This window comes from Mucor velutinosus, assembly GCF_035048745.1.
Source record: "Mucor velutinosus strain NIH1002 chromosome Unknown tig00001547, whole genome shotgun sequence".
NCBI classification, from domain to species: domain Eukaryota; kingdom Fungi; phylum Mucoromycota; class Mucoromycetes; order Mucorales; family Mucoraceae; genus Mucor; species Mucor velutinosus.
The window spans coordinates 221,010-245,622 of record NW_027041901.1 but is presented as its reverse complement, the minus strand read 5'-3'; the positions used below and the strand labels follow the sequence as shown (position 1 = coordinate 245,622).

At 42.3% G+C, this 24,613-nt stretch overlaps 9 protein-coding genes across 9 annotated transcripts; 3 read left to right on the top strand and 6 right to left on the bottom strand.

Annotated features, from left to right (window-relative positions):
• Nucleotides 1-1,008: 1,008 nt before the first annotated feature.
• On the bottom strand, nt 1,009-6,387 carry CDC55_3 (protein phosphatase 2A regulatory subunit cdc55; the record flags this gene model as incomplete). The annotated part of the gene is made up of 3 exons (XM_064825779.1): nt 1,009-2,174; nt 2,371-4,635; nt 5,007-6,387. 3 exons carry the CDS (start codon nt 6,385-6,387, stop codon nt 1,009-1,011), a joined length of 4,812 nt encoding a protein of 1,603 aa, XP_064687293.1.
• Nucleotides 6,388-7,333: 946 nt separating this feature from the next.
• Nucleotides 7,334-8,542, bottom strand: ATC70_006504 (G-patch domain-containing protein; the record flags this gene model as incomplete). The annotated part of the gene is made up of 6 exons (XM_064825778.1): nt 7,334-7,427; nt 7,480-7,769; nt 7,830-8,039; nt 8,094-8,198; nt 8,261-8,285; nt 8,346-8,542. 6 exons carry the CDS (start codon nt 8,540-8,542, stop codon nt 7,334-7,336), a joined length of 921 nt encoding a protein of 306 aa, XP_064687292.1.
• Nucleotides 8,543-8,860: 318 nt separating this feature from the next.
• On the bottom strand, nt 8,861-9,989 carry ATC70_006503 (uncharacterized protein; the record flags this gene model as incomplete). The annotated part of the gene is made up of 4 exons (XM_064825777.1): nt 8,861-8,917; nt 8,973-9,065; nt 9,125-9,766; nt 9,843-9,989. The coding sequence occupies 4 exons, from the start codon at nt 9,987-9,989 to the stop codon at nt 8,861-8,863; spliced, it is 939 nt and encodes a 312-aa protein (XP_064687291.1).
• A 434-nt stretch (nt 9,990-10,423) lies between these two features.
• CDH1 (substrate-specific activator of APC-dependent proteolysis) lies at nt 10,424-11,359 on the bottom strand (the record flags this gene model as incomplete). The annotated part of the gene is made up of 2 exons (XM_064825776.1): nt 10,424-11,087; nt 11,139-11,359. 2 exons carry the CDS (start codon nt 11,357-11,359, stop codon nt 10,424-10,426), a joined length of 885 nt encoding a protein of 294 aa, XP_064687290.1.
• Nucleotides 11,360-11,571: 212 nt separating this feature from the next.
• AZF1_1 (DNA-binding transcription factor) lies at nt 11,572-13,601 on the top strand (the record flags this gene model as incomplete). Its single annotated transcript, XM_064825775.1, has 6 exons — nt 11,572-11,935; nt 11,992-12,582; nt 12,637-12,902; nt 12,962-13,167; nt 13,219-13,463; nt 13,528-13,601. The coding sequence occupies 6 exons, from the start codon at nt 11,572-11,574 to the stop codon at nt 13,599-13,601; spliced, it is 1,746 nt and encodes a 581-aa protein (XP_064687289.1).
• Nucleotides 13,602-13,938: 337 nt separating this feature from the next.
• Nucleotides 13,939-15,784, top strand: ATC70_006500 (uncharacterized protein; the record flags this gene model as incomplete). Its single annotated transcript, XM_064825774.1, has 3 exons — nt 13,939-14,798; nt 14,851-15,245; nt 15,297-15,784. 3 exons carry the CDS (start codon nt 13,939-13,941, stop codon nt 15,782-15,784), a joined length of 1,743 nt encoding a protein of 580 aa, XP_064687288.1.
• A 274-nt stretch (nt 15,785-16,058) lies between these two features.
• On the bottom strand, nt 16,059-16,539 carry ATC70_006499 (uncharacterized protein; the record flags this gene model as incomplete). The annotated part of the gene is made up of 3 exons (XM_064825773.1): nt 16,059-16,224; nt 16,279-16,445; nt 16,507-16,539. The coding sequence occupies 3 exons, from the start codon at nt 16,537-16,539 to the stop codon at nt 16,059-16,061; spliced, it is 366 nt and encodes a 121-aa protein (XP_064687287.1).
• Nucleotides 16,540-17,117: 578 nt separating this feature from the next.
• On the top strand, nt 17,118-18,013 carry CYS4 (cystathionine beta-synthase; the record flags this gene model as incomplete). The annotated part of the gene is made up of 5 exons (XM_064825772.1): nt 17,118-17,172; nt 17,226-17,268; nt 17,325-17,390; nt 17,458-17,524; nt 17,579-18,013. 5 exons carry the CDS (start codon nt 17,118-17,120, stop codon nt 18,011-18,013), a joined length of 666 nt encoding a protein of 221 aa, XP_064687286.1.
• Nucleotides 18,014-19,421: 1,408 nt separating this feature from the next.
• Nucleotides 19,422-22,901, bottom strand: ATC70_006497 (uncharacterized protein; the record flags this gene model as incomplete). Its single annotated transcript, XM_064825771.1, has 12 exons — nt 19,422-19,637; nt 19,692-19,828; nt 19,882-20,092; nt 20,149-20,622; nt 20,674-21,137; nt 21,196-21,301; nt 21,353-21,877; nt 21,930-22,132; nt 22,185-22,318; nt 22,370-22,423; nt 22,474-22,623; nt 22,681-22,901. The coding sequence occupies 12 exons, from the start codon at nt 22,899-22,901 to the stop codon at nt 19,422-19,424; spliced, it is 2,895 nt and encodes a 964-aa protein (XP_064687285.1).
• Between the last annotated feature and the right edge of the window lie 1,712 nt (nt 22,902-24,613).

The following is a 24,613-nucleotide window of genomic DNA, read 5'->3' as shown; positions in this document are numbered from 1 at the left end:
ATCAGTGGAAAATCATATGAAGAAGAAGTGTCGCCTAACCTACAAGCGTATATCATTCCTAGATATTATGGCAGGAACACGGATGAGACTGTTGCCAAAAGACGAGATGCGGTAGCATACTGGGTTAGCCAGAACATAGATTTTATGAATGAATGCGTACTTTTAGATGAAGCTGGATTTAATATATAGGAGTATGCATCGCTCATATGGATGGTCTGAGGCCGGGAACACCTTGCAAAATTGATGTTCAAACGAAGGGAGCAAATGTCAGCATCTTGGGTGCTATTTGTAAAAGTGTGGTTTAATCACATTATCCAGAAAAGAAGTTATACTTGGTGCTAGGAGTGGAAAGCGAACTCGAACTGGTGAGGAATCTCAGGCCCTCAAGAAAAAGGGTACTACCAGCAGCGACTTCCTTGAATACATATAGAGCAAGTCCTCACGACACTTGATACGGCTAGCATGAGCTACATACAAATATCTAGTTCTTGACAATGTATCCATTCACAAGGCTGCACTTATTGAAGATTGGGTCGGTCAACGTGGCTATAAACTTCTCTTTTTGCCCCCTTATTCTCCTTTTTTGAATCCAATCGAAGAGTTTTGGTCCAAGCTGAAGATTGTTGTAAATAACGATCCCTCTTCTGTCAGGCAGAATGAAAAAATCTCTGATCGTATTCGCAACGCATCATTTTTTACATCAGCAGAGAAGACTGCGAGAATTGGATAAAGCATTCTTTGACGTTCTGGCAGAGATGCTTGAATTGTGAAAAAGGATTATAAGAGGCAAAATAAAAAGCATGCATTAAATTTCTTTATTGGTGACCCATTTTCGTATTTTTATTTTTAAAGGTTTTTATTACTTGCTCCGCGTAGACAATAGTAGCAGGACTATAATCAAGCGGCGGGCGCAATTTTCTGTGATAATATTATATATGTTTAGACAAAATATGAGAACGATATAAAAGAGGGACTATTATAGGCTGGCATGAATGAGATCTTCGTCGATCATTTTTGGATGTCGAGTCGGATACTATTCAGCACAGCGGCGGGAGCGAAGGAAGTTTGATCGAAGATTAGACGATAGTGAGCAGCTTTCCAAATGCTAGACATCGCAATGATGATTATATGATGGGAGGAAGCACGAGGCCGCTGACTATATCGAATATTGTAAAAGTCGAGAGTGAGGAGGGAATGGCGGATATCATCAATGGTTACCGTGGGCCAGAGGAACTCAGAGATAATACCCTGCCAGGCCGCTGCCTTGGGTGGACATTCAAAAAGGAAGTGGTCAGTGGAATCTTCAACTGAGGAACAGACAAAGCACAAGGGGGACAAGTAAACAGAGGGGAACCTCAGATTCAATAGAGACTGATGGGGAATGCAGTTGTTGATGAATCGATATACGACATTTCTTTGGATCATGGTCAGGGACAAAGACCAGAAAAACGACCATTGGGGAGATGCTATGGCAGCCAATCGTTGAGGAACGACGGAAGCAGACGAGCATGCTTGCCGAAACGATTCGGATCTACAGCCAGTGGAAGTCATTGCAAGGTTGTTGTCAGTTGTGAGGTGATCAACAAATGGTTGCAATGAAGGACTGGATGGTGAAGGAAAGACAGCGGAGGAAGGAACACACAGAGAGAGAAAGAAGGGTTGCAACTTAAATGTGCCTTTTGCAATGCCCTGAATCAGTTGTCGAGGTGCACGCTGCCATACAGCAAGTGTGGAGTCGAAGGAACGTTTCCAATGGAGAAATTGCTCAGTTGTATGCACAGCAAAGACGTCGGCGACAGTCATTGAATGGATTTTGCGAGGCAATCTGACACCAAGTAGAGGGTCGGAAAATATGACGATGGATAGAGGTAGCATGAGAGCAGTGGGCAAGTTGATCACGACGTCGTCAAAGTTCCTCGGTAACATGTCGATTGATTTGTACATCATATCAATGGTGTTTGCGCGTCGTATTGTTGTGAGCCGTCGTCGTGCAACTGGAAAGAGCAGCGGTAGTTGATGATGAGAGGAACGGTTGTGGTTGTTGATATGATATACGAGAATAGCCAGCAGTGGATTATTAGTGGAAGACGAGGAATCCAATTGTAGTAAGGGAGATACCCAACGAAAGTACAATGCAGCATACTGGAGATTGACGTCGAGTATGCCGAGACCACCTTGGGAGCGGGGGAGAGTCCATATTCGCCAGGGAATGACAGGAAAAATGCCTTGTTTAAGAAATTGGATGGCAACAGAAGTTGATTTGTTGAAGGTCTTTTTGTGTCAGAGGCATGATGCGAAGGATGTACCAGCATTTGGATAGCAGTAGGGTATTGAAAATCGTGGCTTTCCCAAGAATTGATACGGACCTACAGGAATGGGGCTGTAGAGTCTTCCTGAGCTTAACAATAAGGGAAGCCATGAAGTTGTTCCGTTGGAGAGTGCTTTGAATGAGTGGGAATCCGAGATAAATCAGAGGATCAGGATCCAAAGCAGTATGAAGATGGTGAATGTTCATATCGGCGAGGGACCGGCTCCAATAGTCACTAGTATCACGACCAGACAAGGAGAAGGCATCCACCTTGGAATAATTGAAGCGAGCATTGGATGCTCGGCAGAATAAGTCCATGTAATACTTCAACAAACGAAGATCCTGTTTGTCATGTACAAAAACGAGTGCATCATCGGCATAGCAAAGTATTTTCGTAGAAATAACGGGAGCGGCAGCATTCACTTGATTTTCCATTTCGTAGCCACGGAAATCCTGGTCCTGTAGAATGCTTTGTAGAAATGGCTCAAAAGCTAAATCATAGCATATGCAAGAGATAGGGTCACCCTGTTTGAATCCACGTAGCTTAGCTATTGGATCAGTAAAGTATCCATTGATGTTGATCTTGATTTGGTTGTGTGCCATGAGATTGTAGAGACAATTAACAATACTCACTGGAAACCCAAAATGATTCAAGACAGCCCGAAAGTAAGACAGATTAACACGGTCATAAGCTTTTTCTTGGTCAAGGAGCAGCCCAATGTCTCGATGGATAGTAGAAGTTGTACCCTGCTGGTTGGCGAGCTTCCATTTCAATTCAGCATCCTCCATCAGTATTTGACAGCGAGGACCATTCTCAGCTATGTATTTGCCAGGGATGAAGCCAATTTGGTTTGAGTTGATCAATTTGGGTGATACAATCATCATGCGTTGGTTAAGAATTTTGGTAAAACATTTGTAATCGCAGTTGGCCAAACCAAGTGGACGATAATTTCCCATGTTCTTTGAATCGCCCTTCTTTTTCAGCAAGGTCATAACAGAAACGTTCCATGAATCCGGGAAGAGAGCTTGTTCCAACGCATCATTGAAAACCTGGGTGAGTATTTCTCTGAGTGGTGGAAAGCGGACCACAAGATTCAAGATTTCAAATGGTAAGCCATCTGCTCCAGGACTTGATTTCCGAGGGGGTTCCTTCAAAACCTCCAGGATGTCCTCAAAGGCAATCGTAGATGTCAACAGAGATTGGTCAGTATTATCTAGGCGTAGTTCGGCAGGGACAGACGACAACAATTCTTGAATAACTGTAGGTTCTACCACATCTGGGGTGAATAGAGATGTGTAAAATTCCTGGGCAATTCTGAGCTTATTGGGTTGATCGGTATGGACAGTGTTGGTGTTAGGATCAAGCAGAGCATTAATACTCCTCTGGGCCTCCTTGGTAGTAGCTGTGCGTTTAAGATAGCCAGCAAACTTTTCCCCTTTTTCACGCCAATTCTTTCCCGCCTTCAAAGCTTGTACTTCGGCTACTGATTCCTGCAAGGCTCCAATCTGAATGTTGATTGTCTCCAAAACTTGAAAATAGAGGCCTCGGTTTCTGGACTGTCTAAGCATCATATTTCGTTTCTTTTGTAGTCTCTTCAATTCCTTTGCCCTCCAGTTGTTATCGGCGAGTTGGTAGGATTTGATAAAAGTTTTGACATCCCCTTTGACCCAATCCCATGTTTGTTGAGGCGTTGAGGAGGATTGAATAGAAGCAAGGTCAGATTGTCTAGACTGTAAATGTTGAGCTAATTCTGATCGAAACTTCTTACTCTGAGCAAAAAGAGGGTTTGCTTTCCATACACCGGGACCTCGACGGTTAGGATTATCATATTGGAAAGTTATGCCTAGGAGGTCATGATCTGTCCACGTACTGCTGATAAAGACCTGTTCAACATCATTCACTCTATGATGCGAAATTGTGTCACAGAATATATAGTCAATAGTAGATGAGCTGGAGTTGACGGACCAGGTGGGTTGTTTTTGATGCTTGAAGCAATCGACGTAATGGTCATTGAGAAGTGAAGTCCATGAAGTAGGAGCACTTGTTAAGGATCCATCTGCTAGTCGGTGCGTGTCAAAGGAATAGTTGAAATCGCCCATGACTAAAGTAGGAGAGTGATAGGCGTTGTTGAGAGTGGTTGAGACGATGGGAATACTGAGCAGTTCAGAGAAAAATGCTGAGCGCTGGGGGTGGGCTCCAGCTCGTCCGTAGATGTTTAAAACTGTAGCTACGGTGGGACCTGTTGTTAAGTCATCCTCCGGTGTTGCAGTAAGTCTGATATTTGCTAGGATGAAGCGACCACCATCGATACCATCCTGAAGAATATCTATGCTGTATCTATTGTTAAGACTAACAATGCCACAGTGTTGAGTCCAATGACTTGAGGTTGTTAGGAAGAGGAAGTTGAAGTCCTGTATTATTTGTTGGTTGATTGCATGAGTTTCTTGTAGTAGTAAAACATCATAGCCCAAAGAGCGTAGATGTCGAATATATAATTGTCGTTTTTTTGGATACTTGATTTTTCTGAGGCCACGGCAATTGAGTGTGGCAATTTTGATTGTAGAGGGTGTCATAATATTAATTATTGTTGGGTAGTATGAGGCTGACTGCTGTCATTAGATTCAGCATGGTGAAGATCACCTTCATTTCTTCCCGATATATTAATACTCTGCATATTGTCAGTATTAGTTGGTTGACCTTGACTCCGTTGGTTGCGACGGGCAGTGACATCGCTAGAGTCATTGGTTTTAGCTATTTTCATGTGATCTTGTGGCTCGGGTGATTGTGAGCGATTCTTATACTGTTTGGTGGAGGTTGATCCAGCTTCATTAATCGGTGCAGCTTGTCCGACGTGGTTGTCAATTGACAATTGTTGGTGATGAGGGGGAGGATTGGCTTCGTCCATATCAGCATCCTCGGGAGGAGCTGGAGAGCCTGAGTCTTCAGGACGAGAGCCAGAATTTTCCTGAACAACGACAGGAGATTGTGTAGGACTATCCACAATCATGGGAGAGGTAGTCGAGTTGTTAACCTTTAGAGGAATTTTACGACTCGTCTTCTTGGCAGCTTCAGGAACAGCTCGAGCTTTGCTGGGAGCTTCGGTATCTTTGGCATCATTATTGCGAGGGCAGTGCTTCCATTCATGTCCTTTTTGATTGCAGTTGTAGCATTTCAACCAGCTCAGACGATCAGGGCAGTCTGCACGACAATGGTCGGAGGATCCACAGACTCGGCAAAAATCTGGCATGGCATCCCAGGTAAGTAGAATCTTACGTAGGTCCCCGTCATCCTCGGTCCAAGGAACAGCCCGTTGAAGGGGCTCAAAGTGAGTATGGTCCAATTGACAGGACTCTTCAGCGCAAGGTTTGCCGGGAGGGATTGCAATAGTGGCGTAACCATCCTTCTTGCTAAGCCCAAAATCTAGCACTTCACCAAAGCGAGTTAGCCATTCTTTCAATGCCTTCTTCAATAAAGGAAGTTGGAGGAAAGGCAGTCCAGAAAGAGATAGACGGACGATGGAGGCGTCAGCAGGGTAAGACGGAAATCCTTTTATGAAGGTATTATCAGAGAGAATAATACCTTCATAGACAATCGTATTGTACGATGCCGTATTAGCAGCCCAGAGAGTTTCCATGTACACATGATTCAGATAGGTGCGGTTCTTTTCACAACGACCTAGAAATTCGTTGTAGCCCCTACCGCTAGTATCAGCATCCTTGTTAAAGGCATCCAATGCTTCACGCAACAGGTGGAGATTCTTGACGTGGGTGATGTCAATAAGTACAGAGCCTTTCTCAGCACCCTTGATGTAAGGTACAACAAGCTCAACAGGAGCTGGAGGAGGCTGGTCAGTCAAAGCTTGGGTGGATTCCGTGGTGGAAGCTCGAGGCTGAACAAACGTAGGCTTGAAGGAAATAAGCTGATGTTGCTTTTTACTACGATTTTTACCCTTGCCAGCGGTGACAACTGACCATGGAGTATCCATTTGGGTGGAAGAGGGTGATCTAGCCGCAGCTGGATCGTTTGAATTTGCTCTACTACGTGTAATGTTTGCCATACGAAAGAAAGCTTGACCCATTTTCGTATTAAATGATCCATCTTCAAAACAGTGACCCATTTTTGTCTTAGCGACCCATTTTCAAAATTATGACCCATTTTCATTGGCCGACCCATTTTCAAAATCGGTGGCTCATTTTCATTTCAAGCTGACCAATTATTTTTTTTTTTATTGGGCCAACCTTTTTTCGTCGACTGTATATTAGTGGCGCATATAAGCTTTCATTTGTGCGCAAGCATTAGTTAATACACGCTCTAAATTTATTTTATAGACTCGAGCACAATTTGGCGGTCAAAAAATCAATTTTTGGAAGGATGTATCGTAGTACGTGTCCAAACGAGGTCTCATTTTGCATAGCAAACACAGGAAAGCAACATTTAATTAGTAAAGAAGAAGCCTGGTTAAATTGGCTGTTCTACTAACAATAGTATCAAAACACAGCTTTCTTATATATTAGCTACTTTACACTTTACTCGCTTAATTACTTGACAGCCAATGTTGTGGCGATTGAAAATACGTTTATTGTGTGTATAGCAACCCCTCAACATGGGCATACAAAGGCCCTGATGTAAAGGTTGTAGCATCAACATAGGTCCTGGAATAGCTGTTCCACCATTTTCGTAAAATACGCGGCCATCCGATCTAGAGTCCAGTTACACCATCGTTTTTTTTTTGGCAAGATTTGGCTATAGGAGCACACTACTTTCAATGCTCTAGCATCAAAGTCTCAACATTTGACTTTGGATGTCCCCAATTCTGGAATCAACAACAACACTATTGTACATTTAAGACTTGTACGGGGTACTAGTTTGCAACCCATGAGATCGAAATACTTTGAGCGAAAAATTGTCCTTCTATACAAAAAGAGAAAAGATGCCGCCTTTACTCGATGGCAGTGGTTTGCTTGATTGAGTAATTTTATTTCTTGTTTCATATTAAATGCGCCAATGCTTATATAAAGTAAATATTACCATTCAAGTAAACTAATATAAAGGTATAGTGCCTCTGCCAACTTTGCATGCGTTTTAGTGGAAGGATGCAAATGATCCCACCATATACGGCTATATGAAAGGTTGAATGAGACTGTTACTGAGATGAGACAAGGAAACTTACTCTCCACAATCTGCCTTCTTGTTGCAATGCGATAAGGCATTGCTTTCAAATTGTTCATTATCAAAAAGCTGCTTGAATAGCATATTCATATCAAAGAATGATGCATTCACATCTGGCTTATCAGCCTTAAAATGGCGCAGAGTTTCAGCGAGTCTCGTGTTGTATTCTGATACTAGCGTTTGCAGCTGATGTCTTGTCTCAGGCGTCAATTGACAATACACAGGCAGATTCTCTAATGGAATCAGTCCAAGAAGTAGCATATTCTTTGCTCCTACGTTGTATAGTTTCTCCTAAGAGTAAAACGGCATTCAGTACTGATGCAGCGCACACAGCTTGATTAAACAAATCACCATATCGTAACGGATAGTAGTCATGATACCATTGATGATGCGTTGTCTTTGAGGCGTGTCTAAAGGATGCTTGCTGAACAAGTCTGTCATGTCATTAACACCTATCCATATGGTAAAGAGCGAGTTTTCTTTGGGTTCCCTTGCTGCACCAGATCTCAAGTATCTGTTCACTTGAGTGTCCATATCCTCTGTGTTTCTCAAAATCAATTTCTATGCATGATGTCTGAGAGCCAGTACTGTATGATGACATTTTGCTCTGCTTACATTATTTGCAGTTGCACCTGATCTCGCAAAATCGTACAGATAAGCGTCGTCCATTAACCCTGCAAGGTACTCAACCCATAATGGGCCATCCGCCTCTCTTTTAATCTAGACATAAAAGAAATGAATGCATTTCCAATTCAATGACAACGCACTTGTATGGACCTTACCCTGGGTGCAGTAGCTGTTCTTAAGCTGTGATTTACAAAAGCAAATTAGTAGGCATGGTCCTTCCTGCTCACTACTCGACTGTACCTTGCTCGATTGATCTCATCCGTATTGCTCATGTAGAAATCATTGAATGAGCCATTATCGGTGTATGAATCACCAAATGCGAAAATGGATGTGATCCTAGCACTACTTGCGTTTCTGGGCGCAATTGACCGCGATTCCGCTACAATACATGCACAGAATACAAAGATCAGGTAGGAAACAAACCTCGATGATTTCATGCTTGATTGAAAGAAAAAAAAAAAAAAAAAAAAAAAAAAAAAGGAATTCAAAATGGGGTTTCAGGCTGCAGTATTCTGCTAAGTATATGTGGGAAATGACCGAGGTGTTTTACAAGAAAAAAAAATACAAGAAATCAATAACGGGATGTTTTGTCTTGATATTGTTTTTCAAAGGAGTCATTTTTCCTCCTCTTGCTAAACTTACTCCCAACAAACGCTTTGTTACTGAAAAACAATGAGGCTCATGAAGGGGTTTAAATGTGTATGTGTGTGCAAACTCTTTTTCCAAGGTATTCGTTTTAATATACATGCAACTCTCTAATCCGCTCTGTGTTTGAGCTTGCGTCTGTTGAACACATAAAATTGTAAAAAGATCTTGTTTTCATATCAAATTAGACGCATGACCTCATCTCAAGTTGAACCAACTCACCATAATGTCAAAGATGACAGTTGCCAAACTTCCAATAATCCATGGCATGTTTTTGATGATATATCCTCTTTCCGTCGATCTAAGAAATATTGACTAGCATAACAAACAAATAAGAAAACTATTGGATCTGCATCAAGATTCAGCATTATTACCAAAGCGAAAAAAAAATTGCCAAACACAGCGCACACAAACATGCCAGAACTGAGGCCATCTGTGCTTTGTTGGCGCCAATTCTTGATCAACTGCGGCACCCGACTGCCAATGTATAGCACGGCACTCAACCAGCCCAATATGTGAGGCACTAGCTGTATCGTTTCATCATCGTCTACTATCTCTATTGTTGTTGCTGTCATCATGTAGCCATAGCATGATGCTGCGATCAACACGATCATCATGCTTGATCCGATTAAATTGACCCACATAGGTTTGACCTTGGGCTGGATTGTGTGTCTATCTCGGTCAGAGCTACTGCTGGAGAGATTATGACATGTGATGCCATCGCCATTGATCATGTCTGCATTGGAAGCTGCTGCTGCCACTGCATGATTCTCATCGTCATCTAAAAGTACATCATGGACACTTGATTGCTTTTCCAATGCCACTGTGTCTACTTTGCTCAGCATTGTTGGTTTCTCCAGACTGACTCTTCGCTGAGTGAGTGAGGTTTTGCGATTCAGTAGCACAATAGCTTCGTCTTGATCACATTTGATCTCTACGGCGAGACATTGTTGGTAGTAAACCACCTGCCAAAGAAGACCAATGTCTGCAACAGTGTACCACAGAGCCAATAGGAACTAGAGATGGTTTCCCACGAACAAACAAATTTTTCAATAACATGTTACATATTTGACAAGCCAGTGCCCTAATTACCATTGTAAACATGAGTTTCTCCATAATGATACCAGCTAAATTGAATAAATCTCCAGCAAGCCAGATCAAAAGAAATGTGAGTGAGAGCCCATCTCCGTTCTTTCGTCTGTAATTCTCTTGTAACTGTCTATAAATGAGGGTTGACATGTATTTAGTATCACTGTAAACAAAGCAACAACTGTAGCAAAGACATGTACGGTATAAACACAACTAGCCAGAATACGATTGAAACGTATCCAGCTACAATAGACCCTGTGGAGGATGTCCAGATCATCTAGGCTGTGAATTGTGTGAAGTAAAAAAAAGAGTAGTGGATCCATTTTTCTCGGTCGCTTGTCAGATTTTTTTTAGCTTGATTTACTTATAAAATGGTCACTGGAGATTGCATTGATTCGAGCCCCACACTCATGATCAATAGTATCACTTGCGTGATGCAATTGAATATGGCTCAAAGCACAAGGGCCAATTCAACGTGGTGGAAATGAGTGCACAGGATCAAACTTGATATACCAGCTTTGCTAGACTGAATTCTCCCTCCCAGCCCGCTTTTTTATTTACATGGCACTCCACTATTTACACATCTATCTTCTCTTTCTACCCGACGACGGCTTTCTATCATACATTCTGTGCTTCTTTGGATCGAACCAACAGTTTGTTTTGAATACACAACCCTCCTCGTGCATCCTTCTGCCGATAGCCACTAGATTCTTTGCATCATCCAAGCCCGAGTGCTCTCTGCCCTGAAACGTCAGTCCCAAATGCTGCAACATCAAATTGATGTTCTTGTTGTCCTTTTGCTTGTAGAATTCTCGAAACAGTTTGCGAATATTGACCCAATGCATATCAAAGTAAGCAGGCCTTGGCTTGATTTTGCTGTGTTTGAGCTGCTTGGTGATGAAATCTCGAATGTCAAACGGGCCATCTGTCACAAATGCTGCGGATTTGGTTTGGAATAGATCGTATTTAGCCATGAATTCTTGAAACTCGTTCAAGACATCGATAAAGATGGGACTCTTGTCCACGGTTTCCTGTGAGATGCCTGTCAGTTGTTTGCAAAAATCGGAGAGTGTCGAATTGATGGTGGGTTTGACGTAGGATCTGAATTCATCGACAATGTCAAATGTCTCGCCATCCACCAGCACAACAGGGAATTCAATGATCTCGTTGGGAAATGTGAATCCTCCATTGGCCTCGCAAGTGGCCTCCACATCAAAGAACAGATAGTAGTCAAAGGGCTGCTTTTTTCTGGTTCAAATTAGCATAGAGCAACATCTATGCGAAAACGAGGGTATTTACTTTGTTTCTGCTGGCTCCTCAACAGGCTCTGGTGGTGCTTCTACAGCTTTCGCTGCTTCAGCTGTCTCCTTTTGTTTCTTTACTGCCTTTCTGTATCTCTGCTTGAGCTCTGGTTTATGTCCCTTTGTACTGAGCCCCATCTGCTCCAATGCCATCCTGAGCGCTTCGACGGTCGTTGCATGCTTTACCGTTGCGGTATGTGTCTCCTCTGCGGGCTCCATTCTTTGTGTGTATAATTTGTGAGAATAAGAGCCAAAACAAAGCCTTAAAAATTTGTGCTTGCAATGTAGACAGTGTGATTTTCAATCGCCTATACGACACCACACGTCTGTAATTAACAGTTTTTTGATTTTCCCTTTCTCTCTCACACACACACACACTCTCTCTCTCATTTTTGCGACTAGGCCATGAATAGAAAAGAGGATCTACTACAATGGCTTTGAACAATAACCAAGACAGTATTTACCAGGAATCAGCACTGGACGCAACATTTCGAATCCACGAATCCGACGCTGATTCACTTTTTAGCACTGGCTCACACCAATTCAACAGAGATGGCCAAGATGAGGAGGAGGATAGGCACAATGACATGGACGACGACCACCAAACGCTACTCCCATTAACGCACCATGATAACAGTTCCTCCAACAGTGTTTTTTCGTTCGAAACTATACCCATGATCCCATTGTCGCAGACGCAGACACGAGGGCCTGAACTGCAAAAGAAGGTGTCGTTTTGGAATGGACTGGGGCTGGTGGTAGGATTGATGATTGGCAGTGGTTTGTTCAGCTCTCCAGGTAGGCGAATGGCATAGCGATCACATGGAATGGCATCGCATAACAGAATGGCATAGGGCCTGTCTTGGAATCATCCGGTGCGTATGGTACAGCACTGGTGGTGTGGCTCATCTCTGGCTTGCTGGCCATGTGTGGTGCCTTGTGTTACGCAGAATTAGGCACCATGTTGCCCATGAACGGTGGTGAAGCAGTGTATCTAGGCAGAGCATTCGGTAGTCTTATCTCCTTCATGTTTGAATATGTTACCATTGTGATACAGAAGCCTGGCAGCTTAGCGATTATCTGTATCGTGTTTGGTGATTACGTCTCACGTATTGCATATCACACCTACTTTTTCAATGTGCCACATGACTCGGATGCTTCTGTTGAGCTGGCAGACTCTGTGATCCCTCCGTTTTTGCCGAAATTATTGGCGGTTATTTGTATGTTTGTATTGACACTGATTAATGCGCTCTCTGTTCGTGCTGGCATTCGTGTGCAAGACGTATTGACCGTGGTCAAGGTGCTGACGGCTATTGTGATCTCTGTGGTGGGTGTGGTGGTGTTGACCAACAAGGGATTAGTGGTTGGAAACAGCCTGCAAGGAGATCCGTTTGAAGGATTTGAATCCATCAGTTTTGGACAGTTTGCCGTGGCCTTTTATTCAGGTACCATTGATTGTGACTGAACATGAATCATATACTGATCCCATGGATTCATAGGTCTATGGGCTTATGAGGGTTGGAATAACCTCAACTACGTGTCTGGCGAGATGAAGGACCCGCATCGTGATTTACCACGAGTGATTATCTTTGGCATCCCAGTGGTCATCTTTTGCTACATGCTATCCAACGTAGCTTATTTGGCTGCTTTGAGATCTGAAGTTGTCATGCATACGAATACGGTTGCCATGGATTTTGGAAAGAAAATATTTGGACCAGCGGGTGGAATCATCTTTGCAGTGTGTGTTGCACTGAGCTGCTTTGGGGTACATGCTGTATTTTTTTTTATATTCGTTGTTCTATTTGCTAAATCCTACTCCTATAGTCTGCCAATGCAAGTGTGTTCACAGGAGCACGTATTATCTATGTGTCTGCAAAGCAGGGACATATCCCAAGCTTTTTTGGCAAGCTCAGTCAGTCAAGACAGACGCCCATATTAGCATTGCTTTTGCAAGCTTGTCTGACGACCGTTATGATCATGATTGGCTCTTTTAGAGTGCTGGTGAACTTTTACTCGCTTTCATCCTGGATGTAAGTGTGTTGGTTTCGAGGGAGACCATGTTACTGATTCTATGAGTGCAGATTCTACTTTTTGGCAGTGCTTTCTTTGCTCGTCTTTAGATACACTGAACCCGATCTCAAGAGGCCCTATCGTGTATGGTTATCAACACCCATTTTATTTTGCATCGTCGCACTGTTTTTATGTACGACCCCGTTCATAGAAGCCCCTATTGAAAGTGTCATTGCATTGGGGATTGTGTTATTGGCCATTCCGATATGGCTTGTCCATGTCAAGTTTAGGCCATGGATTGCTAGAGGGTGGGAACGTAAGTCAATAAACTATAAAAGAAAAAGGAGCACGGTACACTCTAACAATGATCATATACACAGACATTACCAGTCGAATCAAGGGGCACAGAAATAGACAAGGCTATCGCGGCATGGAAATGGCCGAAGCAGATTAGAATATATATATATATATATATATATATATATATATACCAACCACCACACTATAGAAAAATAAACATGTATACCTCTTTTATTACATGTGCTGCTTTTATAGAGTACATACATGATAAAACCAACCTGTTTAACAACTCCTCGCAGTGTATTTATTAACGCAAAAAAAGGGGGCTATCATCAAGCATCATTTGGCCCAATTGAAATTTTGGGATTATCACTTTATATTAGAAAGAAAGGGGGCTGCTCAAAAGTGAAGAGGTAAGAGATATAAAGAATATACTGCTTGGTTCTCTTTTTGTTTTTCCACTTTCTTCATCCTTCTACTTATTTACAAACATGGCTGTAAACGAAGAATACTATCAAAGACTATCGTTGCCGCCTGTCCCACCGCTGCCATCGCCCTCCTCCATCAAATCACCCACACGCCTCGTTTTTCATCGACGATACCAAGAAACCGAACATGAAAAACAGCTGAGAGAGATAATAAGCCAAGTCAATTGCGACGATCTTCAACAGAGACTGAAATTCGCCATGGACAAGATTGTCACTTGCTGGACAGACAAGCACGACGCCATGATTGACGCACTGGATCAGCTGGAAAAGGCCAGAAAAAAGTTGGAACATCGTTTCAACGTGCAATCACAAAACTATGAGCGTTCTCTGAGAGAGACACAGCTCTACAAGTCAAGATTGGAGCAGCTGCAGCAACAAAAGGCGATCTACAGCAGCCGAAGACGATCCATCCTATCAAGCAATGCAAGCTGCATCTCATCCAAAAGCTTCCTGTCATCGTCGTCTGCACGATCGTCGTCATCTTGCTCTTCTTCTATTCGACAATCCTTCTCGCTGGCAGACGAAATCATTGATCCCATCCTATTTGACAGCCACTTGCTTGTAGATAGTGATAACGATGAAGATATTGATACCAATAATAATAACGCATTTGAACCCTATTCTGCCTTGTCTGATCCTGGCCCTTCCACTTTGCCTCTCTCCCCCAACATCACCCCTGTCCCCTCTCCCCTTTCCTTAAAGCCGCCTATTAACGATGGCAACAGCAGTGCAGCAATAGCACCAGCTGCTAAGCATCCTGAAACACCGCCAGAAGACATTTTGACTTTTGCTTGCGGCGATGGCTTTTGGAACACGATTGCAAGGGGTAAAGCAGACAAGGCAGGTGTGGATGCGCTTGTAGGGTAAGTTGTTCAATGTTCAGCTTGAAAAGAGACACTCATCCGTTGAGCTTAGCAACTACATTCGCCGTGGTGGAAATCCAAATGTTGCAAAGAATTCAGATTCTGTCAAGAGCGTAAAAGAGGGATATGGTCTCATTCATGCATTGATTGCAGTCAAAAACACATCCGCTTTACAGAGAGTCATTGACGCAGGAGCGAAAACAAGCGTCTACCCACTGACATCCAAGAAGGAGGACAGGATCACTCCTATTGTACTGGCAGCTAAATTAGGCTATATGAATGGTGTTCGGTTACTGAAAGAACACGGCGATGCCAGCATACTGAATGACCGAGGACCCTACGGAGAAAATGCACTTCATGCCGCTGTTCAGAGTGGATCAGATGAGATGGCAGGCTACATACTGAGACTATCTCAGAATGCACTGCTGGACATGGCAGACGACAATGGTAAGGTACTTGAGTGTGCCATTTGACCCTATTGACTCATGTAAACATCAGGAGCTACACCGCTGCATTATGCCTGTATCACCGGCAAGACTCGTCTTATCACCTTGTTTGTCAGAGACTGTCAAGCCAAACCAGACCCAAGAGACAAGAAGGGCGAAACTCCACTCCACTATGCTGTTCGCAATCGAAAGCTAAAAGTGATTGCTAAACTGGTTGGAGAGTTGGGTGTGTATCCAAACCCTTACATATTGAAACAGGTGCCAACCCCACTGGATCTTGCTAAATCAGGAGGGCTCAAGACCATTGCTGAGTACCTTAGACGTGTGGGTGCAAAGACGACCAAGGAAATGGAGAAGGCGAGTCGCAACAATGGCGCAACCAACACACATTCTGTCCATAGCAGTAATAGTAGCACATTCAGTGGTGAGAGCAGTGCGAGTGGCGATAGTCATAGTAGTCCGTCCACCGCTGTCGTAGGCGTCAGACAATATCTCCATACCAAAACTTCTCAAATCTTACGAGGCACCTTTGATTTATAATTCAACCCGCTCCTTTCTTCTACTCTTTCTCTTATGTTACAGTATTTTTATATCATATCCCTTTGTCTCCCTGATGCTTATCCCACACACAAAGCTCTTCTCTCTCCAACCCCTCCACAGCAGCTCCCCCTCCCCCCTCCTCCTTTCCTTCCTTCTATCTTTATCCTTATACCATCACAAACCCTACTTGAATAATATCGTAATTTTCATAAATATACATATATATATCTTACTGCACACATCAAAATAAAGTCTTGTTTTATTAAATCTCTTCTCAGGTTCTAGGGCCTTGGAGAATATCCTTGAGATTGCCTTGAGCATCAGAAGCTGATCGTTCCCAGTACTTTTGTGTCTTTTCCAAGCTTTTGATATTTTCATCTGCTGCTGCAATCGAGTCTACGTATTGCTTCTTCATGTCGCTCAATGGGCTTTGAATGAACCTATGGATAGAGTGTCAGCATGGATATGTATGTCAGATCTTGATGGGTGCTTACATTTTGCCAACAGGTCTGTACGTCTTGGTATTGTCATCCAAGCCATCCAATTCACGTCTGGTAAGCTCTGCCAATTTACGCTCGCGTTGTTTGCCTGCTATTTGAGCCTTTACTGTATTTGCTTGTTGTTGACTATGGATGAATTTGCTTTGTAATTCCACAAAGACCTAAGATGGGCCAGTGAGTGAGTGGATGTCTTGACTAGATGTACAGTGTGAGTATTATTACCTTGCGAATAGTATCGTCAGAGAGTGTGGCCATGATGAGAAGAGGTTGGTATATCAAACAAACAGAAAGAACAGGTTGGATCCACACCAAATAAACGTGTTTTATTAGTGCTCAGAAGTTTAGCTCGAAAGTATCAACGGTCACTGAGACAGATGCTTTGTTGATTTGAGTCAAATTCAGTTACCAATGCCATGGTGAATGCAAGAGCAACTGGCTATTTGTCCATTATAAGCGCTCTATACATTGCTATTGTGGATTGCGATAGCAATGTAATTAGTGCCGATTTTACAAATCTTGGCGTTGAGCTTTTCGTGGATGGTTCGAGAAGAGCGTGCATGTCAAAGATTAACATCTCGTAAAAAGCTCGACTGTGCCATTGTAGACCGTCAGAACAACGCGCCAAGAAGGGGTTCGTATGGCCGACTTCCATTGGATTCCATCGAATCCATTTGATTGCGTATGCCCCTTTTGCTTATGCAATCCAGGATGATTCATTTACTACTACGGATTGTGCCAATTGGAATCCAGCCCAATATAGAAATATAAAGAGAGCATGTTCCTGTAATTTCTTTCCTTCTCTTCTCTTTTCTTTATTGATAATTGAATACGTAATGGAATTCCCTGAACTTGGCAAACGCTGCACAGCCAAAAGCTGTAATTTGTATGGTATGTGTACATGAATTCCATTGATCCTACGATTTTGACACATCGAACAATAGACTTTTTACCCTATACTTGTGTGAACTGTAAAAAGGTATTCTGGTAAGTGGCACCATAGTGGAGGAATCACAAGCAAGAGGCTGACTTCATTGAACTAGCCAAGACCACTTTAAGCTACAGGCGCATGATTGCCCTAGTCTCAATGACCCAAGTATGGATGTTCGGTAAATTATTAGAGCTTGCCAAAAAAAAAAAACAAGCGCATATACTCATCATCAGTTTCAATTTCAGAGTGCCCATCTGTCCAATTTGCGAGAAGCCAGTGCCGGCGAAACGAGGCGACGATCCAAATATTAGAGTAAGTTGCAGTTCATACTACATCTTGGAGTGCTATTGACGAATGTCCATGCAGATGAATCAGCATATACAAAGCAATTGCTCAGATTTGGAACCCAAAAACGACAACACATGCCGCAAAAAGGGCTGTACAACAAAGATGTTGGTGCCAATGCACTGTCCTGAATGTGGGCTTTCGTTTTGTGTCAAGCACCGATTAGAAGTGGATCATCAGTGCAAAGGAAAACCAGCAAAAGCAGCGACTCCTATGATGAAGATGAATCCGTTTAATCACACATCGAAACCAACACAGCAACAGCAACAGCAGCCATCAAGGACAGAGATGGAAAGGCAGAGAAGGGATCGAGTGAACGCAGCTAATCAAAGAAAACAAGACATTGCTCGATTACAAGCCAAGGTAAAACAAGGAAACATCACGGACAAGGAGCAAATCCATTTGGCAAAGCTGTTATCGTTGAAAGAAAAGGATGGAAAATGCGTGGTGTGCTAGAACTTTTTTATACTCTAGAGTTACACATAGACAGATTGTTTGATCCAGTTACTTCTCGTAAAATGGGTGTGATGGATGCAACAAGATAAAGTCAATAAAGTTGTGAATTATACTTGGGGCGAACTTGGGCATAATGCGTATGGATGTAATCGAGGATGGTGGTTGAGTAATAATGAAAAGTACGAGATATAAAAGATCGAGGCGTTACTGATCCACTGTTGTTGTTATTCCATTGCTTGATTTCTTGATCATGGACGAAGTGCAAGAGAGGAATGATGGTTGTGTTTTAGATTATTCGTTCTTGTTGCGTTGTGAGATGCTCCTGGATCCTTGTTGAATGTTTATAATGGCTTATATTTACAAAGGGAAAATTGGGGTTGTGGCATTCCGTCAGACGGATGTATGGATATTCATAAACTTCAAATGAATGCTTACTTTTTTGATTCACAGCATCTTTGATAGCTTTGATTTCAAGTAAAAGTGCTAATCCAGTAGAATAATCCTTTTCATATACTTCAAAATGGCTATTCTCTTTATAAGAAAGCATTTTGCAAGCCAAACCAATTGAAACTCAGTTGTTGTTGTTGTTTTTTTTACTAAAAATGGCAAAAAGTGTACTCGGAATCAACATAATCGATTTATTTTGCAAAAATTGACTATATAGGTCATAATGAACGTCCCTTACTCGTTTAAGCATTCTTTGAGTACTTTTCAAGCCGCATCCAATGTTGCTAGTGATTATAGGTATTTGAGCAGACTTGTTGAGTAATTTATGAAAATACGAAAAACGGTTTTGGAGGAAAATGTCGAGATTTTGCATATGAAGTTCTCACAATAGTGGTTTCAGGGGTTGCCCTGAATCTATAGACGCATTTTGATCTATTATATACCCTAGTGGAAGTCTTCATTTTCGCTGTCAAAAGTGCGATTGTTTCATTTTCGGTGAAATCCATGAGGTACCCCTCATGCTTTTTTCGTCGATTTTTGACCATCCCAAAAAAAGTTGAGCAAAGGTGTCAGTAAGTAGCTGCTAGTTAAAAGCAACTATTTGGTGCTACTCTGGCGGTCTAAAATGGCTTCCAGCTTGAGAAAACACGAATCAAATGCATCCGATTTTTGCTGTGGTTTGCATACTTGGGTAGTGATAAAAAAAACGCCAGTATGATGCCTGCGCGAATATGAATTGTTTTCATTGATAAAGACGTGCAGCATCCCAAAAAGATTCAGATCCATAGTTACTGGTTGCTCAGGGAAGATCTTTTCATGATATATAGTAGTGTGTTTAAAAGCGAACTTTCATTATGTGCCAGTTGTTGAATTCTGGTATTTACCAACATTACAAATCTGTTTTACATTTGCCATTTTATTTTGAAACAACATCAGCGAGCATGAATCGGCAAACTGCGTCCTACCATATCACTTTTCCCCATTGCAATGGACCTATAGACCAAATGCCAGAGTCCTCGTCTAAAATCTTTACAAACACATTCACCCAAGCTTCCTTTTTGGTTTTGGGTAACAATTCACGCGTTTTCGATTTGGGTAAACTGAGCAACCCCGTATATGTAAAATATGAATTGCGCACGTTGGCAACGTATACAGTAGGTGGCTGCACTAATATGGACTGCAATAGCAGCGTGAGTCATCCAGAAACGATGCAGAGCATGTGGCAATGTACCTGATTATTTTCTGCTTGAAGCATTTGAGCTGGTTCCGAGAAGATCATATTGACACCAATGCGATCATCCAAGTGTAATATCTTTTCTGTTGTTACAAAGCATACAATCACTGCCTTTTGAATTTTTTTCTCTAGATCTGTGTTAAGATGTTCAGTAACAAATGCTTGTGATCAAATGCTGACAGCCTACATTTAACATGTGGATTGACTTGAACGAGTCCTTCGAATTCAATGACAAGGTCTTCGTTTTGCTGTAATGTAATAGGCTTCAGTTCGCTCAGCATAGGTTCTGTTGTGAGTTGGATATTAACATTCTTTCGACTCTTGAAGAAGGATCGAGGGATTAACAAGGGCTCTGCTAAAATAGCATCTAGTATATACACAAAGTCTTGTTCGCAAGTCTACCAAATAGTAGGTCAGCGTCATGCCATTACCATGCTCCCGTTTCAAGCCTCACCTGTCTACGGTCATTGCCCTCTAAGTGAGCTAACTCTTCCCATGCTGTCACCTTTCTCAAGAACTGTTTCGATTGATGCATCATGTATCCTGCTGTATCGACCATTCGATGTGGTGCTGCTGTTTCTGTCTGGGTAATCAAAGGTATCAAAGACGGATCCACGCAAAAGAACACTTGATCAGACCCCATAAATGTACGAGCAGCATGTTCGCAAACCAAAGCACGTATCTTATAGGACTCTATCACATTCAACACCTCCTTATCAGCACCAAACTGCACTTGTGCAATAAAATCATATCGAAATGCTATCTCGCGAAACATGACGGCGCTTGTTTGCATCTGTCTTGCCAATTTCTTGGGCGACAAAGTAGCAGCAAGAATAGCTTTCGTACGCTCGATGGCTTGTATAAACTCCATTCGTAATTGAATAAACCACATTTGGTCGAATCGAGGTTGGTCAAATGATCGCAGAGCCTGTGGTATGCACTGAGCCAACGAGTGTCATCTTTTTCTAGTGAAAATTACCTTGAGTTCAAGCATGGATTGAATATATAGATCTGAAACGGCATCTTTGTTGGATAAACTGTGCTCTGCCTGAGCCAGTGAGGATAAGGCACTCAACCAGAAATAGCTGGCTTCCGTGTCCACTCGTTTTCGCAAGTCTTTCATGATCAAGTACATCAGTTCGTACCACTGACAAGACCCTGCTTCTAAGCCAATCAAATACAGATTCCATCCATTCTTGGAGTAGCACTCGGTGCTTTGATCCCACTGTCCAAATTCATGTAGTAGCTGTAACAGGGTTGCTGTGATTTCATGGTTGCTTTCGGTTGTTCTCAATAGCAAACGTATCAAATTGACATAGACAGAGGGTCTATTGATCCTCTTTTGCAGCTCCTCAATTGCTTCTTGTGGAAACCAGTTTGCTAACTGTCTGCATTTCTTTGATATCGTAGACAGATAGGGTAATAGCACAGCAGCAGTGTCATCTATACCACGGAATCAGTCGCTGCTATGTACGACGCCACTATCTAATTCCGAACTCACCATCAGCATCTGTGAGTAATGTGTATGTATGTCTAAATGTCGCATCGCAATCCCAATCATCCAGTAGCAAGCAGAAGTTTGCTTTGATCTTTAATAGCTCTCGTAACTAAGCGGCTCTGTTAGTGCTTATGAATTGTCAAAAATACGCTCTTCTCACCCTCGATTTGTTGGACTGAGTGATTGACTTTTCTTGAGTGATCAGCTTCAAATCAACCTGTGTGATGGTGTCTGCCACTCGATGCCCTAATGCCGACAATGTGGGCATGACTGGGATATCGACATCCATTGCATTGCCATCCACTTGATGCGTAAATGCGATTCTAAGGATACTGTACAAAAGTCGTGCGCTGGATATCATGTTGGTATAATGCTGCAGCTCGATGGAGCGATGCATGATTCTCTCGCATTCCTCTACATGGCTCATAAATGTGGCTAATCTTGTCTCGTTTGTCATGATGCGTACAATCAGTTTGCGATGCGTCTCAATCAGTGTCTGCGCACAGTGCATGGCTCTTTGCTGAATGCGTCGTCGTTTCGTGGTTGTAATCATCTGCAGTAGACGAATAATATGCGTCTCGTCAAACATAATATCGTTTTTTCCAAGCAAAACAAGATCGTACAACACGTTGTAGCAAATATCCTCTCTTTGGTCATTCAAAGCGTAATCCAGCAATCGATTGATCTGCAAATCAGGTGAATACATTGGCGCCTGATTGAGTCAGAGGGATGCTTACCTGTTCCTTGCGATCAATGACAGCTTGACTAAGCAGTAGAGTCAATGTCCTGAGTGTGACAATAACGAGCTTGCTGTCTGTATGTGGATCTTCTAATAGTACGAGACATGTCAATTTAGCCTGTCTCGCCATGCCAATGTCTTGATGCATGTGTCGAAATATCTTGACGAGTCGCAGCTTGATGTCAAATGGCGTTTGTTTATCTGGCCCTTAGTTGTGAATAGCTGAACTAGGCCACGGCTAAAACCCTCTTACCTTGAAGTTTGTCCACTACTTTTGAGAAAATGACAGACGGAAATCTGTTTGATCTGGCGCAAATCTGATCACCGGCCCAGATGGCTGCCTCCAACTCAATTCGGTCTGTAGCTAATTCCAATCGTTGTATAATACTAATATTTGAATCAGTGCATAAAATCCAGGCTTTTGTGATGGATACCTACGCAAACTGAACATCTAATTTCTCTGCGATAATCATGGACATGCAGCCCAATACACTATATCAGCATGAGTAAACAACACAAACACCACACACGAAACAACATACCGAAGCGATATCGATCGAGCAATGGGATCATTGGAGCCTAATATTGGCAGAATACGTCTCACAGTCTCCTCGATATTGATCACCTTCGTCAAATGAAGATCGGACGCATCCTTAAATACCTTGTACACATAGTATTTGACGCTGTTGTTACTACAATGGCCCGTTAGTGGATGTGTAATCCCAATCGTGATGTAGTCTACTCATTACTGGAGTCGAAACCAATCCGCTAGTTTCAGAATGGCAGCATTAATGACCACAGGATACGGGTATTGTTCAAACATGTGAATGAAGCCAGTGAGGGCCTGGATTTGAGAGCCTTGAATACTCAAAGTCGCTGCTCTTGCTTTTTTGTTGAACTGCTTTTCTAATTCCAACAGTGCTTTGTGTCCATCAGATTGATCTCGAGCCGTTGCATAACTGTCTTCCATAGTAGCGTGCTGAATGGTGATTGAAAAAAGGTAACCCGTTTGGCAGTTGTTGAATGTGATTTTAAGAGCTTGAATGTGACCAGTAGTTTTTTTTTTTTGGCTTCCACAGTGCAATCGATTTGATCTCCCCTTGATATCGCACTTTGCTCACTCTTTAACGTAGCATACTTTTTAGGAAATACTAAATTCGTCTTGCCTTTGAGATGGCCCTGACAGGTAGCCCATTTGATCTGGCATTATTCACATCTTTATACCAATTTTTAGTTGTTATATTCGTCTCACCTGTGAGAATCTTCCACAAATGATCTGAAATTGTAGGTTTGGCTCTTTTGCGATGCTCCACATCGTTGTCAATGGGAGCAGTTTATATACGGGTCTATAGCATGCTTTTGATATACTGAACTACTCAAAAGTATGCAAACCACAGCAAAAATCGGATGCATTTGATTCGTGTTTTCTCAAGCTAGAAGCCATTTTAGACCGCCAGAGTAGCACCAAATAGTTGCTTTTAACTAGCAGCTACTTACTGACACCTTTGCTCAACTTTTTTTGGGATGGTCAAAAATCGACGAAAAAGCATGAGGGGTACCTCATGGATTTCACCGAAAATGAAACAATCGCACTTTTGACAGCGAAAATGAAGACTTCCACTAGGGTATATAATAGATCAAAATGCGTCTATAGATTCAGGGCAACCCCTGAAACCACTATTGTGAAAACTTCATATGCAAAATCTCGACATTTTTCTCCAAAACCGTTTTTCATATTTTCTTGAATTGCTTAATATAATAAGTCAAAGTATCTCTTATAAATAGCACCATTAGATCCGCCTTGAAACATACTTTTAGATTGCATTAGGAGGCATTAGATGATTAGGACAATTTATATAGTCAAATCTGGCAAAATAGATCGATTTGTGTCAATTTGAATCAAGATCTAGCCAATCTTAAGCAGAATATAATTCGGAGATTTAATATATCTTTGCTGGAGGTAGGCGGCTGGTGGTGGCAAAATCAATGCGATTATTGTGATTATGAACATGACACCAAGTCCCATCAACTTGGAATGCAATCAAGTTTGGTCCAGCAATTATTCGGGTGATGCTAGGGTATTGGCATGAGTCCTAAAGAAGAAATCAAATGAAATTAACCACGAAAAGCTTGCGGAAACGATTTTAAAATGAGCATGATGACACCGTATTGCCTTTCTGAAGACAACATGCATGTTTTTCTAGTTTTGCTATTGCAGCATCCGCAAGGCGAGACATTGGCAACATGTTGCTCTTCTCCAACTTGAACCACATTGTCTTCATGCTGCTTGTACAACGGCAAACGATGGTACCCAGCATAAAAAAAAATGGGCGAGGCATTGACAGTGCATAGAGGCTTGCCCAGAATTAGTGCTTCAGATCCAACTACCAGCAATTATCAAAGTAGTCTACGCCTTTATTGCTACAGCCCCACCAGGCGTTCTTTCATTCCTATTTATATGTATCCATTTGTAATCTATATTAGTGCGACCGTATTATGTAAAGAAACAATGCGTATTGCGTATCACATTAGCCAAGTGTTCATATTGTGGATGGAAGTTGCATGAAAAGAGACACCCTGCTGTAAACTGCCCATCGTTTTTTACTTGCTAGTTTGTTTGTTTGTTTGTTTGTTGATGTGTCCAATTGTAGGAAAGAGGACAATTAGGCTACTGCCATCTTC